At 37.1% G+C, this 18,221-nt stretch overlaps 1 protein-coding gene across 2 annotated transcripts in view; it reads right to left on the bottom strand.

Annotated features, from left to right (window-relative positions):
* Window positions 1–18,221, bottom strand: part of NEBL (nebulette) — a 389,368-nt gene that overhangs the window by 38,799 nt on the left and 332,348 nt on the right. Inside the window, exons 14-20 of one of the 2 annotated variants that reach the window (XM_011997676.1) lie at window positions 16,001–16,111; window positions 12,138–12,248; window positions 11,861–11,971; window positions 9,590–9,694; window positions 7,491–7,583; window positions 4,278–4,370; window positions 505–597 (exon numbers count right to left, since the gene is read on the bottom strand). The exons of the other annotated variant lie outside the window; for it this stretch is intronic. Coding sequence (XP_011853066.1) covers window positions 505–597; window positions 4,278–4,370; window positions 7,491–7,583; window positions 9,590–9,694; window positions 11,861–11,971; window positions 12,138–12,248; window positions 16,001–16,111 — 717 coding nt within the window. The remainder of the gene's footprint in view (window positions 1–504; window positions 598–4,277; window positions 4,371–7,490; window positions 7,584–9,589; window positions 9,695–11,860; window positions 11,972–12,137; window positions 12,249–16,000; window positions 16,112–18,221) is intronic. 2 annotated transcript variants of the gene reach the window in all.

Raw genomic sequence — 18,221 nt, 5'->3', positions numbered from 1 at the left:
AATCTGGAGATATGCCCTTTATCATCATCATTATTATTGCAGTTGTTAAACTTTACAGAAGAGTTAATGCTATATGGACATATTCACTTTTTCATATTATAATGATATGATTCATCCATATAATTGCATGTTGCTCAAATTCATTATTTTTTAAAAACTTTTAAATTCAGGGGTACATGTGCAGGTTTGCTACACAGGTGAACCTGTGTTATAAGAGTTTGTGGTACAGATGACTTCATCATCCCGGCATTAAGCCCAATATTCAAAAGTTACTTTTCCAGATCCTCTGCCACCTCCCACCCTCTCCCCTCCAGCAGGCCTTGGTGTCTGTTATTTCCCTCTGTGTGTCCATGTGTTCTCATCATTAAGCTCTCGTTATTATGCAGTATTTGGTTTTCTGTTCCTGTGTTAGTTTGCTAAGGATAATGGTCTTCCAAAGTGCATATTTTTAAATAAAAATATGTTATGTTTGAGAAAATATAAAAGGAAACAGAAACAACTTGCCGCACTCAGCTGCTCCTGGTTTCGCCTCACTCTCTCCATCTCCGGGGTCATGCTTACCGGAGTGGCTTTGTAGTTTTGCTCTTTATACTGGAGCTGAGAGACAAGGTGCAAGACAGTTTGAGATTATGGGAAATAAATACATCCCAAAACATCGGAACAGATTTTTTTTAAATGTCACATGGCTACAGAACATTCATTAATAAAATCATCATCAGGATTTCATAGTGAAATATGTATTGCTTATAGATTTTATCTTCTTGGCGATGCCAGTCTTTTCCTTGTCAAGTGGTTTTGTTGTTATTTCATTTTTGAGACAAGGTCTTGCTCTGTTGCCCAGGCTGGAGTGCAGTGGCATCATCACAGCTCCCTGCAGCCTCAACCTCCCAAGCTCAAGCGATCCTCCTGACTCAGCCTCCCAAAGTGCTGGGATTACAGGTGTGAGCCACCACACCCAACCCTTATCAAATGTTTTAAATCACACCTTTCGTTGTCTTCCTTCAGATTGTATTATTTATTGGTGGCCTCTCTGAGTTTGATCTTATCAGTAATAATGAATAATCCCTTCATCAGTAAGAATGAATTCTATGAATTCATTCTTTCATAGCACTAAAGCAACATTTATCAATTGCCATTTTATATTTAAAAATAATAATTCTACATTCTTATCATTGGGAAGGAGAGTCACAAAATCCTGTACCTGAACTTTAGTGATAGACTATTACTGTATAAAGAAACCTTGAACTTCAAAGTTTCTTCTCTACGCCATTCTAACATTGGAAGCCCCATCTCTGACCTAGCGTTATAGACATTTTCCTGACTTAATGCACACAGGTGTTTTTCTTAGCTGGGGATCTAACTTCATTGTTTGTGGTCAGCTTTCCCAACCATTCCACAACACCCCCCAAAATAAATGAGCATCAGTACAGAAAATCAGAATGGCAGATGAACTTCTGACAGGCAAAAGTAGAGCTGGAGGTTAAGATCTCATTAGAAGAAACTTCACAGGGACAGTTGTAGTGTCTTTTTAGACTTTAAAGTTCATGTTAGGGAATTTTCTTTTACAAGAAATTCCAAGACTTACAGGGCCTGCTGATGAAATAGACTTGAGGTTGGGTGTGATGGCTCATGCCTGTAATTCCAACAGTTTGGAAGGCTGAGGTGGGTGGCTCAACTGAGGTCATGAATTCGAGACCAGCCTGACCAATATGGTGAAACCCCATCTCCACCAAATATATGAAATTAGCCAGGCATGGTGGTTTGCACCTGTAATCCCAGCTACTCGGTAGGCTGAGGCAGGAGAATTGCTTGAACCCAGGAGGTAGAGGTTGCAGTGAACTGAAATCACGCCACCGTACTCTAGCCTGGGTGACAGAGTAAGACTCTATCTCAAAAAAAAAAAAAAAAAGAAAAGAAAAGAAAAAGAAATAGACTTGAGATGCACACTCTTAGTAGTGAACATGAAAGTGAAGGGAAGTTGGATAAGTTTAAAAAATAAACGAAAAGGGGTAAGGTTCCTCTGGTCTCTTTCCTCAATATGTAACTGTCTTTGTGCCATAGTATGTAGTTTGAGATGTCAGATTCTTGTGACTGGGTGATTGAGCTGAAGGGAGGAAAGTTTCAGTTTAATCTATATTGATGGTAAGCTCCAAAGAAATAACTCTGGCTAAAGCTCAAAGGGGGAAATCTGAATACTAAATTCACATTATTGACATAGAGAAACTGCTACTGCCAATTTCTAGTGGATGTAAGTTTGGGTACATAAGTATGATAGAATCATCATGTCTCGTATTCATCCCTTCACAAACATGCTGTGTGCTTCACAGGCAATATCTCTTCAATACTCTTATCCCTGCCTTATGTAGAGGAAATTTAGGTTTTGAGAGGTTAATGGCTTACAATGATTATACAACAAGTAAGCTCTGGAGTTAGAATCAAACCATCCAACAGTCCAGGGTTCACATTCTTATACACCACTTGAGTGTTATCCAAATTTCCCAAATTTCTGCCATTTGCATGCCCCTTTCCATATGTCATACCAGATAAATACTACAAACAACACCTATGCTGTTATACTTTTTCATCAAACTAATTCACGGTTATTTTCAAATAAAGTTATTTCTAAGAGATTGTTATATTTCTACCATCAATTGAAAACTAGTCACCCTTCTTTTGGAAGAAGGTAAACATTAAAACAATTTAGTCACCAAGTCAACTGCTCTTAATCATTAAGATTATCGGCAAGCCACATAGTATCTACTGTAATGCCATAATGATATATGAATCACACTTTAGAGACACCGTGGGAATCCACACTACCTTTTTGCGATCTAAATCTCAACTTCCCTCTCTAGCATCCTCCCTCTCCTGCCATCTTTCACCCCCAAGTACTCATCACACTAAATCCTCTTCTCGAATCCTGGAACAAGCCTTGGATCCTGAATATATTTGGTTTGCTCTGCCAGGAATGCCTTTCCTCACAAAACTCAGCCCTAAACCTTTATTGCTTTTTCAAGATCTAACTCCAACGTTACCCCTTCCCCAAGGCTATTTCTCCCTCCCACTGCATAGCCTTCCTTCTGTGTTTGCACAGCACTTTGCAAGAGGCATTATTACTTATGATTAAATGAGATATTGCAATGTAAAGTACTCAAAACGCATAGTAAGCACCCAACAAATAATAGTTATTGTAATGGCACTGAAACAATGAATAATAGCTATATATTCCTATCTCTGTTTCTCCTAGAAACTTTGAGGATGCCCATGACCCCAGTCTTAGGTCTTACCTCTCATCTTTAAAATCCCCCAAGAACAAGAACAGAGTAGACATTCAATAACACATTTCATATTTAGTTTTGTCATTTGTTTTGTTTTGTAGACTAATATATATGTTATCTATCTATAGATATCTATACCTATTTTCATAAATATATATATTCATAGATATCTATACCTATTTCTGAAAATACCTATTTCCGAAAATAGGTATAGATAAAAGAAATAGAAAATTTTCCTTCTTGTTTTGTGATTTGTTTTGCTTTGTAGACTAATATATATAGTGTGTATATATATATATATAGTGTGTATATATATATATAGGTAGTCTAGATATAGAAAGACTATATATAGATATATATAGACTATCTAATATAAACTATATATAGATATATATAAACTTATATAGACTATATATACATATATAGAGTATCTAATATAGACTATAGATATACATAGACTATAGATATCTAGCTATCTATATAGATATATAGAGATTATATGTACATGCCTACAAAACAAAATAGATGACAAAACAGAAAAGAAAATATCAATATATATTTCTGAAAATAGGTTTCATTCTTTTTTATTTTTTATAGATTCAAAGGCACAAGTACAGTTGTGTTACATAGATATATTGCATAGTGGTGATGCCTAGGCTTTTAGTGTAACCATTACCTCAAATAGTGTACATTGTACCCAACAATATTTCATCCTTCACCCCGCTCTCATCTTACTACCTTTTGGAGTCTCCAATGTCTGATTCCGCTCTGCATGTCTGAATAATACATGTCTTTAGTAAATAAATGCTGTACACAAGACATTAGGCTAGGTGTCATGGAGGGCACACAGATGTGTAAAATGCCAGCTCCACTTTTAAGGAACCGATCCTCTTGCAATGGGATTCATTGTGATGGGATTTTGCCTGTACAGGTTTTATGCTGTCATTGTATGTTGACATACAATAAAATTTTTTTAAAATACTTAAGAAATATGATCACATTGCTGATGTTCTTCTGGTTTTCTTTAACTCTCTTTAGTTCTGGAGGATCGGAAATGGCTGTTGCATGTTTAATCTCTTCTTTGTATTTCACCTGCATAATTTATAAGAAAATAATGTTAACTTAATTCTATGCAAGGCTTTAATATTGAGAATTCTTCAATTGTAACTATTGCATAATTGAATTTTATTAATTCCAACATCCCTTTTCCTTCACTGGGGACACAATTCTTAATTTTATCTGATGTTTTCAGGATTCCTTATTCCTAAAGTACAAATAAACCCATATCTATTCACTTATTCAACACTATAGGAGTTTATTAAGTAAAATAAGCAAACATTGCTCACGAAAATAAATTTTATCATTAGGCAGATGCAGGAAAAAAAAAACTTGTAAATTATCTTAAATAAAGTGATTTATTATTTTCTATCCAAAAAGCAGTTTCTATTAATATGGTAATTAAAATTTAACACATATTTAAAGGCAAAAGTCAAACTGAGTTAGCCACAGAGTCTGGGGAACATTGCCTATCTGACTGAGAGCATATAAATAATCCAGAATAAGGAAAAAAATAAAGTGAGCACAATAAAAGAAGAGAAAAAGGGAGATGGAAGGAAATGTACTGAAAGCATAGACCACTGGGTCCTGCATCACTATAAGGAAGGTCAGTGCCAGAAAGTCAGAGGTGTCTGCTATCCACACAATTACATTAGGAAAAGCTCACCTTTATCCTGGCTTCTACTGCACTCAAAATCTCCCCCTTCAAATCTATTTAGAGGAAGATCAATCACACAAATGGTAATACGAGCATACAGTTATGCATGGGACAAGAAACAGTTCTTTGAACTCATAAAATGATTAGTGATGCTATCACTTCAGATGGTATTTTAATATGTCTAAAATTCATGGAGGATAATTCAAATTCAATCTTTCTTGAATAAAAAGGATACATATATATGTAAATATATGAAAGCATAGGCTCGACTTAAGAGGCTGTGTTGAAATTTAGCAAAGATTTAAATCTACATGAAACGTTTCAGAAATCACTTGGTAATGTTTAAAATGATAGAGGGTGAAATTCATGCAGACTGTCATAAAGAAACAGTACCTAAATATCTCAGATATCATCTACGTCTTAGTATCTGTGGATTTCATATAAGTAACAATGCCAATATTAGTCCAGACCCAAAACAGTTAAATTGGAAGTTCACTGAGACAGGCTACCTCTAAATAAAATTCAAAAATAGTTCTTAACACAGAGAGCTAACAGCTAAAAGGCTTGTACTCTGGAGGTGGAAAATGTCGAGATCTTTAAATGTTAGAGAATCATATCTTGGTTTGACAGATCTAGCTAATCTTAAAAGGGCAACTTTCCATTTGAATACTAAGCAGGAGTTTATGGCCCAACCTCATGCAGATACAGAACTATGCATTTATTGTTTGCTAGAAAAGGCTGAGGGATGCTAAGAGAAGAAATGATATACTGTAATACTCTGTGGGATTTTCCACGGGTGAGAAGCTTAACATGACTAAAGATGAACACTTTTGTTTTTCAAAGGGACTCTAATCAAAATGGCATAGTTATTTCACTATAGTCTATAGAATTGCATACTACAGAATATTTATAATATTAAATCACAGTACATCGATGGGTGCATTTTAAATATTATCATTGGAAAGTGAAGGAATGACTATTTTATACTTCTCTCCCAAACTAATTTCTCTACCAGGCTAACACAGGCTCTCACCGTGAAAGATAAGAAGAACACATTCATCCACCTTCATCCACACCTTAAGCCTAGGACCTCCTTATGCTTTCTTCAAGAGATAGCTCCATGCATGCTACAGAGGTTTTATTGCACTGATATTCTGCAGACTTTTTATACTTTTATTTTGAAATAGCTTTACTATTTCATTCTCTTACCTCTCCTACACTTTCTTCACAAATGTTGACCCATGCTGATATTCTCAGGATGCTACATAATGACCAAGTGACCTACAAATGAGTCTAATCAAGGCCATTCTGCTTGGACTACTTAAAGGGAAGGTACTCTTTCCAAAGGTAAGGGTGAAGAGATAAGGCAGAGGAAGGGATTTAAAGAACCAATTATTTTTACTTCCTCAACAAGAAACTAAACGTAATGGACAGGCACAGTAGCTCATGCCTACAATCCCAGCACTTTGGAAGGCTGAGGCGGGAGGATCACTTGAGGTCAGGTGTTCGAGACCAGACTGGCCAACATAGTGAAATCCCATCTCTACTAAAAATAAAAATAAAAAAATTCGCCAGCCGTGGTGGTGTGTGCCTGTAATCCCAGCTACTCAGGAGGCTGAGGCAGAAGAATCACTTGAAGCCGGGAGGCAGTTGCAGTGAGCTATTGCACCACTGCACTCCAGCTTAGGCAACAAAGCAAGACTCTGTCTCAAGGAAAAGAAAAGAAACTCAATGTACTAAATATACATGGGAGAATATCTAATTGGTAAGGAGAGCAATGATCTATCGCAAATGTCAAACACTCAATGGAAAAAAAAAAAAACTTATCCATAACATTAAGCACCTTAATGTTAGAAGCACCCTTCTAACAGAAGGGGACCCTTCCCCCAAGTCTAAAGGTTATTGGAAGGTAAGTTATTTCACAATTTACAGTGAAGATGTGTGATTTGTTTTCACTTTTGCTGGAAGAAGCAGAAGGTAAAAGGGGCTGGAAAGAAGAAATGGGCAGAAGTGTGTCTGATAAAAAGCTTAGAGATGTGACTGACATGGGTTAAAAATGAATTGGTACTATTTGCTTTTTCAAATCTAAACCTTCACTTACGCTGCCAAATAAATGTTCTAGGGCCTTTAATCATTCTATCAGGGAAAAATTTCTTTCTTCCAACTTGTGGAGAGGTACTGAAATGTACCCTTTCTCTGCAAAATTTAATAGAGTTAAAATTCTCTTTAAAGAGATGAAATCTAATCCTAAGTTTCATTAAAATGACCTGGCTCTTCTTCACTGTGATACATCAGAATGAAATACTGCTTCAGAGTCAAGGGGAACAAGGATATAGTTTTTGTTCTGACAGTTAGATCTTTGATATATGAAGAAATAGCATTTCAATAAAGTGAAGAATAAAAGGAAAAAAGCCATCAGTTGAGTAAAGAATTAAAAACATTTGTCTACAGTTTCTGTTTGCTTTTAGAAAAGATAATTAATGCTGTGGAGAACTTACTGAACTAATATTCTGCTGATTTTTCTTCACTCGTTCGATCTCTGGGGTATGTTTTACTGCAGTGCCAGCTCCTACTTCTTTCTTATAAAATACCTTTATTATAAGAAAAGGAAAAGAATAAGCTTGTCAAATTCAAGTCCTAGATCTGCTTCTTAAAAAGACATTTTCTCAGGTTTTATAATAATACGAATACCGCATCTGAGTGCCAGAATTATAGAAACCAATTAAATAATCCATTAAGATAGTAAATAATCCATTAAAATAATCCATTAAAACTTTGGTTTTATATCCCATAATCTTACAAATAACCCTCTCCTGCTCTAGGGCTAGACCGCTACCATGGCTGACTACAGATTATTTGCTTTAAGAATACACATTGACAAACCAGAGTTCCTTTCTTCAAATATAAATATATGTCACACGTGTATTTGAGAAAAAGCAGATATTACAAAAGCCCATTAAGCCGTTATCACTGAATTCAAAAAGAGCATGACATTTTAGGCAACTTCTATTCTCCAAACACAAGGATGCCCACCTTCTCTTCCAAGAAAATGTTAGCTCATTGTCAATATCAATGTTAATTTCAAGTCTATCTTCTTCATCTTCCACTTATTTGTTAACCCTCTCCCATGTGTCTCCACCCCCAGTAACACCTACTCCTTCCAAACCCAAAGCAGAACAAAAACACAAGAGTATTTATGAGTGCTCTCATTATGAGTACTCTGCAGAAAACCAGAGTAATTATAAGAAAGACAAATGAGGAGAGAATCACTGCCTTTCCTGACATCTGGTAATCCAGTGGCCCCCGCACGGATGGGAAAGCACTGTAGGAGAGATGTTTTCCTCCAAAGGCTAGAACTCTAGAACACTATGGAATCACACAGCCTCCTTTCCTGATCCTTCCAGTAAGACTTTTCCATTTCTCAGTACAGACTGGCCATCCCTGTGGAGACCCAGCAGGCATCTGACCAGCTTACCCTGAGAGCTGGCACATGCCAACTAATTAGGAGGTAGGAAATATTCCAGAAGTCCTCACACTTACTATAATTTATATTTTGATGAGATGCTTGCTTAACTATTAATGACTGAGCTAATTCTATGTTAAAATATTAGTTGTATGGTCAATTTTTACAATTTTAGAACAGAAGTCAAGTTTATACATTTATTAATCATGGACCCAGTCTCTTAATTAATAGTGCTGATGTACTATTTACAATAGCAAAGACATGGAATCAACCTAAATGCCCATCAATGATAGACTGGATAAAGAAAATGTCGTACATACAAACCATGGAATACTATGCAGCCATAAAAAAAGAATGAGATCATGGCCTTTGCAGGGACATGGATGGAGCTAGATGCCATTATACTTAGCAAACTAATGCAGGAACAGAAAACCAAATACCACATATTCTCACTTATAAGTGGGAGCTAAATGATGAAAGCACATGGACATATAGGGAGGAACAACACACACAGGGGCCTATCAGAGGGTGAAGTAGGAAGGGAGAGAGAGGATCAGAAAAAATAACTAATGGGTACTAGGCTTAATACCTGGGTGACAAAACAATCTGTACAACAAATCCTTATGACACAAATTTACCTATGTAAAAACCTGCACAGATACCCCTGAACTTAAAATAAAAGCTAAAAAAAAAAAATAGTGCCAATGCAATTCCTCTTCCTCAAAATAAAAATATATAAGTTTAGAAATTTATTAAGAATGAGTAAATCGCTAAATATATTATTAGTAAAAACAATCAATTACCAGGAATAAAATCACTTCATATGACCATTTTCATCTTCTAAGTAAAATCTGTGTAGAAGACTAAGACTTCTTTCCAGAGTTAAATTTTAAAATTTAGTTAACTGTCATTTGTATCAGAGAGAAATTTGAATTTGTAATTCCAAAAAAAACATGAAAATTGATAATTTGTAAAAATTATCAGTATTCTCATTATTTTAAAGAAATAAAGATAATACACTTGACAGAAAATTCAAGTAAGACAGCAGAAAACATCAGACAATGAGGAAAAAAGACCATTTCTTACAAAACAAAATTTCAAGGTGGCAACTGAAAAGAAATAATGGCTACTCACCACACTAATGTTTTGTTGAGTTGTCTTAATTCTCCGAATTTCAGGAGTATCTGCTATGGTAGAATAGTTAGAAAGCATCTTCTCTGCTTCATCTTTATACTTTCTCTAAAAATAAAAACAGTTAATATAAATCTGAAACTTTGTGTGTGTGCACGTGTGAGAGGGAGGGAGGGAGGGAGGGAGGTGGGGGGGGAGAGAGAGAGAAAGAGAGAGAGAGAGAGAGGGAATGATACCATTCTTCAATCTCTACCATACCACATGGCTTCTAGATTTATGCTTTGTTTCCTGCTTCAGGTGAAAATAGATTTGATTAAGGGAAAGTTACCAGTATTTTGAAGTTGAGATTAAAATCTTAATTTTCTCTCCACTAAACCAGCTACTATGAGTTCTAATACAACCCAGGCAATATCTTATCCTAGTACCAGCACTTACATTTACTTACTATGTAATGGGTATTGTTCTAAATACTTAACACACATTAACTCATTTAATCAACCTGACAAGCAGATACTATTATTATTTCCATCTTATAGATGGAGAAACCGAGGTACTAGATAGTAAGTATCAGAGCTGCAACTTAAAACCAGGCTCTCTGATTCCAAAATCAGTGAAGTTAACTATTCTGGCAAACTACTGCTTATTAAGAAAGGTAACTACTTTTCATGTCGAAATGCACCAGGCTTCATTACACACTCTTAAGTATCCCCATTGTATTTCAGTGATTAAAATCCCTTAAAATTAGATATATTCTCACATCACACTAAAAAAAAAAACAAACAACCAAAAAAAAAAAAAAAAACAAAAAACTATGCTATTAAGTTAAGGCAGGAAATCTGACAGCTCAGGCACCTTCACTCTCAATACTTTTACTTTCAGGTGTATCTATCATGGTTGTAACACTATATTTACATGATTATTAGATTTGTCTGTAGCTTTCCAAGGGCAAAGTCATGTCTGGTTTTGCATGCAAATGGGTGCTCAGGAGGTATTCACCAACTGAAGGGATGAGTTTGGCATTCTTGAGACAGTAAGTAACTCTTCTCCACTGACTCAAATGTCCATTTGCCTGTTTAATGTATTGACATAGGATTTTAGTTCAGCTGATATGGCCAGAGCCAATGTCTCCAAGTTCATGGACACCGAGAACAGAACAACACACACTTCAGGACCATCCCAGTGGCTGTGTCGTCTGCGGAGGCTGACAGGCACACAAGTCCTCTGACATTTGACTCTGCCATCTTGATACTACCCTTTTGAACTAGTGGATGGTTAATGTCCTTGCTTATGTCTTAATCAGAATTTTAACAAATTTCGCCAAATGTTGTTACACATTCCTTCCTGCATAAACTCCATTAATCAAATTAAATTCTATGGTCAATTTTATATAACCATTTTCTTTTTGTTCATTCCTTCTACTATTTTTTTTTCCATTGGGAGTCATTTATTTTAGTAAATGTTACAGCAAGGATACTATTTGCTAATGAATGTTTTTGCCCAAGTCAGATTTTATAAATAAATTCTTCTTCCATAAATACTTTTTGTGGTCATCACTTCTCCCACATCCAGCTTTGTTTACAGAATATGGGACAAGTATATTTAACAAATCTAAATTTTACCAAGAAAACTTCACTGTTCCTTCAATTTTTACCTAACACTAAACTTCACCTTGTACTTTGTGCAGCTTTAGTCACTGTTAGTTTTATTTGGAACCATTTTAATAATAATATTCATTATGAAATGGTTAAAAGACAAATAGCTTGTAATTTATTTTTCTGTGGTATAAGCAAAAGCATTTGAGCCAAGTGTCCAATAGGGTAAAAAAAAAAGAAAGAAAGAAAGAAAAGGTTAAAATATCCTTGGGCTGGGCACAACGGCTCATGCCCACTGAGGCAAGAAAATAAGCTTGAGCCCAGGAGTTTGAGGTTGCAGCAAGCTACGATGGTGCCACTGCATTCCAGCCTGGGTGAAAGAGTGAGACCTCCATCTCTAAAATTAAAAAAAAAAAAAAAAAAGTTTTAATGTCCTTGGACTCAAAACAAGGAGCCCCAACAGAGAGGCTGTAGCTCTCCATAATGTCTGTTGCATTGAATCTATGACAGTTGTCCTATTCATTAGCAAGGTTAATCAAGTTTGGCCAATGGTTTCTCAGTGAAAGAGTATACTAACTCTGAATGCAATACCCGCAGAAAGATATCATTCATAGAGACATACAAAGCACATGGCAACATGAATTGGAATACACGATTCTGAGCATCTTCATTCTTGACCAACCTGGCTATAGATTTCAGATGTCCTCTTGGCTCGAAGGATATCTGGGATATCCATGCTCACTTGCATTCCTCTCCCTTTAATTTCATTTTCTAAGTCCTTCTTGTATTGTTTCTAAAAGAACAGAAAATGATCTTAGAACTTTGCTTAAGCTTTAATAGCAATGTTGACATTTACGTGTTTGAATCTCAAAGCCACCCATGTGAAAAGAACACTTATGCTCTTTCTAGCTATGATTCACGGCATTTATTTTAAACTTTGTATCTCACTGCTGTCTTACCTGGCTGGCCATCTCGGATGCTTTCTTAGCTCTCTGGACATCAAGAGTGTCCGTGCTCACCTGCATCCCTTTCCCTTTAATTTCAGTCTCCAGATCTCTTTTATAGTCTTTCTGCAGAAAATGAAACACACAGTTAGTGCTCTCCGATCATTTGAAAAACGACTCAAAAATCGAGATGTTATTTGACATCAAGACCATGTCTTTTGGAATGAAGTTGAATCCTTATTTCTTTTATTTCTATAGAATAAGAAAGAGTTTTTACTTGTGGTAGGACTATGACTTAGCGTAACTTATTCATCAGTAATCAGAAGACTTTTTTTCTGCTAATCTGAATTAAGAAGAAGAAAAACAGAGCTAGCCAAGGGGAAAATTTAACATTTCATTATGATAAACTTGATATATTATTGGGTCATATACGGCTTGCTGTTTTTCACTCTGTAGTGAATACGTGTTGGCTGTTTCCCTGGAATCCACCCTTTCTTTTCCCTTCATTGGCTCCCTAACTTGCCACTGGACAACTCAGTGCTCCTACTCCTAAACCATCCAGCTTGGGTGAGACTGGCTCAAATCTCTGGACTCTGCTGGGCTTAAATAAATCATTACTCCCTTCACTGGCTCTCTGATTTGCCACTAGACAACTCAATGCTCTCCCTCCTAAACCATCCAGAAACTGGCCCAAGTCTCTGGGCTCTGCTGGACTTAAATCATTATACCCCATCACCCACACTGCAGAATTGGTTCCAGGATGCATGCATCTTTTTTTCCACATAAGAGGTGCTGGAAGCTTCTTTGCAAACAAAAATGTCTACCTAAGAACTGAAAGCTGAAACTAAATCTCATTATTTGAGTCCTAGATCAAGCCGTGCCTAGGAATTTCTCTACCGTTCAATCATAAGAACAACAAATAAGTTATCTGTGGTTTTTTTTAAGCCAGTTTGGAATTGGATTACCTATTTCTTACAAGATAGTCATAATTGCACAGACACACATGTCTTTAGGGACTTTTGTCACATTTGAAAACTGATTATAAAATTCAACAAGCCGTACATATATAAATTTGCATTTTCTATATGTATATTATTCTTCAAAGAAAAATGTTATTAAAAAACTATTAACTATAGCCAATTAAATTTGTTTTAAAACAATTCTTTCTTATTATGCTGACACACTCCAGATTTGTAGATTCTCTGCTGCAAAGTAAATATTGGTTTGTTTATTAATAGATCATCAAATTTAGATAAGTGGTAAACAAAAGTCTCAATCTTGGAGTATTTTTCCTCCTGTCTTCCACTCATAACTCTTCCCGTTTTTACTGACTTACACTCCCAGTATCACTTTTCTAAATAAAAGTTTACATAATTATGTTTAACTTTCAAAATAATAATATTCAATTATTACTATGTCTATAAAAAGCACTCTGTTTCAGCCTGTTTAAAGCCCCAAAACAAAATGTTTCATTTGAAGGCCAACAAATATGATGAAACTGAAGCACTGATAGCAGACAGCCATGAAGGTCCAATGGTAGAAGGATGTAACAATTTTCCAATATGAACTTTCAAATGTAAATGTGTTCTAAAGCACACAGACTACATTAGACACCCTTGGCATCAGTTATTTGTTGTCTGCATAACAAAACATCCCAAAACTTAGAAGGTTTAAAACAACAACATGGCAGCATCTGTGTTCAAAGAGGGCAAACCCTAATGCAGAAGTGTGTTTATAGCCTCTGAGTCACATTTGCTGATGTCTCATTGGCTAAAGAAAGTCACATGGTCAAACCCAGAGTTATGGGAAGGCTTGACTATTGAGGGTCATTTGTGTTACAATATGATCCATTGACTTTATTTGAAAAATAAACTTTCGATATTAAAAACAAACTCTGGCAAAGTCCCAAACATTGGTTGAAAAGGATCTGAGCCTATCATTTAGGCAAAATGGGACATGACTATGATTACATGAAAATTAGATTTTTATTATTATTATTTGGGGGGTTTTTATTGACTAAGACTCTCAGCCTGAGAATGGAGACCTTACCAGAGCCAGATGAATCAATTTCCACTGGATGTGACTGGAAACCACTAAATAATTGCATGTGAGGAGAGGAACAAAATTTCATTTAATTCCGTCAAGGATTCTTCTGCTGGTTGAGAATGGCTACTAGGAAGGCAATAATAGCAGAATTCTGGTTAGGAAGCTATGGCAATGATCTAGAGGATAGAGATGGTGGCTTAGACTAGGGTGGTGAGAAAGATGGATTTAGACCGCCACGATGGGGGTGACATCAATAAAGCATGGTGATGACAGGAATCAAAGTGACTTCTATGCTTTGGTTGGTGCCATTTGCTGGGAAGCAGATGGAGGAAAGCTAACCTAGGGGAAAATTAAGTATTCTAGTTTTGGCCTGTAATGTTGAGATCTCATTATATACTTCCCTTGTAGACAACAAAAGATAAAGGGTCACATATTCACATCCATGTTATAGAACACTTAATTTTTCTATAAGAATGAGGTAGACCTATATGAAGGAACACAGAAAAAAAATCCATAATATAAAGAGAGAAAATAATCAAACACTTAAATGGAGTATGACCCCATTTAAGATTTTTTTAAGTTTTTGTGTGTACAAGTATATGTTTATCTATATAAACACAAAACAGATTTGGAAGGTTCCATAACAAACTTATAACAATGACTATCTCTCGGGAGAACAGAAGTAGGAAAGTCCCTGTTCCTCACGCTCCTGGCCATCCACCCCTGGCCACCACTTCAAAATGGAACACTTATTGATCAGGAAACCTATACCATCTCCACTTCCTTTGTCTTACTCAATCATGGCAATCCCATTTCCCTGGTCAGTACCTAACCCTGGGGATGTCAGTCATTTTTAAAACAACAGTAACTTCCCTAGCAGCTAAGCAGCTACCTCTAGCCTTCCAGATTTCCTGTAAGGTGTCAGTCCTGAGTCAGCTCTTCCTAAGTGCAAAGGTCACACAACAGGTCTCAGAGTACCCCACTGAAGCCCCCACCTACCCAGTCTTGAGATAAGTGAGCAGGACCCATTCACCTGCATCCCAATTTTTTCTTCACATACACTTTTATAAAATCATCACAACCCAAGTCTTTACTCCAGTGATCCTTTTATATTCTCAGATTTTTGTGGGGAAGTTCAAGAGGTGTAGAGAAAGTTCTAGGGTATTTCCTTTGAAATATATGTATATGGTCTGACTCCTACAACCTTGTGATGTGATATCCATCCTGTCACAGAATTTAAGACAAAACTTCTAAATCAATATCCTGTATCCCATGAAGAGAAAAATGGTATTAGATGAATGAACATGGTCAATCAGGTTACATAAGACCTCCACTCAAAATGCTGTGTAGAAATTTCATGCATGCTGATCAGGTCAACAAAGGCTATTTTAAGAACATGCAATCAGACAGAAATGACTGTTGTACTCACATTAAGCATCCGTATATGAAGTTCTGCTCAGAAATTTGGAAATACAGATATGCCAAGCAGCAGGTGATCCATTAAAAATACCATGAAAACATTTCTCATAGCCCAGATAACCATTAAATCTGTTGTATTCTGAAGTAAGGTGTGCAGGGGAGTGCATGTGTGCGTGTGTGTGTATTCAATTAAAATGCCTTCCACCAAGCTTTTTTTGATATATTGGAAGGATGTGAGCAAAGCAAAAACTGTACATTTTCAAACAGGCATAATGCTGTGGAATAGTCTCCATTCCAAACTGTTAAACCAGCCGCAACACTTTGAGAAATTCCATATAGTAATCAAGTTGCTAATACGATTTGTTAGGTTCCACAATATGAGTCTTAAGGCCTGCATCACGCACCCTACTAACCTCACTCGCGATCTCTGCAGCCTTCTTGGCGCGCTGCATTTCAAGGGTGTCAGGGCCAGCTTGCATTCCTTTCCCTTTAATTATTGACTCCAGATCTTTCTTGTATTCTTTCTGCAAAAGACATGTTACAACATTCAAACACTCAGTGGGCAAACATGCATCTGCAGTCAATGATACCAAAAAAATAGTTAAACCTATTTTACAAAAGAGGTAACAAAGCTCCTTGAGTACTACGAATGATCACTCACAACTAAATTTTCTGAACTACTTAGAACGATAATCTTGTTCTCACTGAAGAAGGGCATGCAAAGCTCCAAAGATGTTTAGTATACAAGGGCAATTGCCATGTGAAAATCTTCACTGACAATTGTCTTTAGGGTTGGAGGATAGGGAGGTGGATGTAAATGAGCTGATGTTATACAGAACAGATGAACTTGGGAGGCCACAGCACTCACCAGCTGTGTGACACTGAGAATGCTCAACTTTTCCAGTTTACTCATCTGCAAAATAAAGGCAGTAATGCAGGCATACCTCATTTTTATTGTGCTTTACTTTATTGTGCTTTGCAGATACTGAATTTTTTACAAACTGAAGGTTTATGGCAACCCTGCTTCCCAAGCAAGTCTGTCAGTGCTATTTTTCCAACAGTATGTGCTTACATGGTGTCTCTGTGTCACATTTTGGTAATATAATATTTCAAACTGTTACGGTGGTTTGTGATCAGTGATTTTTTTTGACAGACTCTTGCTCTTTCGCCCAGGCTGGAGTACCATGGAATGATCTTGGCTCACTGTAACCTGAGCCTGCTGGGTTCAAGCGATTCTCCAGCCTCAGCCTCCCGAGTAGCTGGGACTACATGCGTGTGCCATGGCATCCGGCTAATTTTTGTATTTTTATTAGAGACCAGGTTTCACCATGTTGGCCAGGCTGGTCATGAACTCCTGACCTCAGGTGATCCACCCACCTCGGCTTCCCAAAGTGCTGGGATTACAGGTGTGTGAGCCACCACGCCTGGCCAATCAGTGATCTTTGATGTCACTATTGAGACAGAAAGATAGGAGGGGGTCACTGCCAAAACTCCAGCTGGCCTGAACACTGGAAAGAGTGTGCGCTGAGGTGGAGCCAGAGAAGTTCAGGCCGTTTGCAACAGGGAGAAGCCTGGCCCCTCTTCTTCCTGTGTGGAACCTGGGATTCAAACTGTGAGGTGGGAAGCACTCTAGCAGGGACTCCGGCCTTGCAGAGAGTCCCTGTTCCCCCCTTTTCTTCCTTTACACCCAATAAAACTCTGCTTTACTCACCCTTCAAACTGTCTGCAAGCCTAAACTTTCATGGCCATGGGACAAGGACCCTGTCTTTAGCTGAACTAAGGAGAAATCCTGCAACACTATTGTAATTGTTGGGAGATGCCACCAAATGCACCCCTATAAGTCAGTGAACTTAATCGAGAAATGTCACGTGTGTTCTGACTGCTCCACTGATCAGCCGTTCCTCTATCTTTTTCCCTCTCTTTGGGCTCCCCTATTCCCTAAGTGACAACAATATTGAAATTGGACTGATTAGTAACCCTACAATGGCCACTAGATGTTCAAATAAAAAGAAGAGACATACTTTAAATCAAATGCTAGAAATGATTGAGCTTAACGAGGAAGGGATGTCAAAAACCAACACAGGCCCAAAGCTAGGACTCTTGTACCAAACAGTTATTCGAGTTGTGAATGCCAAGGAAAAATTCTTGAAGGAAATTAACAGTGCTACCCCAGTGAACACATGAATTATAAGAATGTGAAACAACCCTATTGCTCATATAGAGAAAGTTTTAGTGGTCTGAATAGATCAAACCAGACACAACATTCCAGAAACAACATCCCCTTAAACCAAACCTAATCCAGAACAAGGCCCTAACCCTCATTTCTGTGAAGGCTGAGAGAGGTGAAGAAGCTGCAGAGGAAAAGTTGGAAGCTAGCAGAGGTTGGTTCATGAGGTTTAAGGAAAGAAGCCATCTCCATCATATGAAAGTGCAAAGTGAAGCAGCAAGGACTGATGCAGAAGCCACAGCAAGTCACCCAGAAGATCTAGCTAAGATACTTGATGAACGTAGCTACACTAGACAACAGATTTTTTATGTAGACAAAACAGCCTTCTATTGGAAAAAGATGCCACCTAGGACTTCCATAGCTAGTGAGGAGAAGTCAATGTCTGCTTCAATTCTTCAAACGACAAG

This window comes from Mandrillus leucophaeus, unplaced genomic scaffold, assembly GCF_000951045.1.
Source record: "Mandrillus leucophaeus isolate KB7577 unplaced genomic scaffold, Mleu.le_1.0 Scaffold545, whole genome shotgun sequence".
NCBI lineage: Eukaryota > Metazoa > Chordata > Mammalia > Primates > Cercopithecidae > Mandrillus > Mandrillus leucophaeus.
The sequence above is the reverse complement of the archived record's forward strand: the minus strand, read 5'-3'. Positions and strand labels throughout refer to the sequence as shown.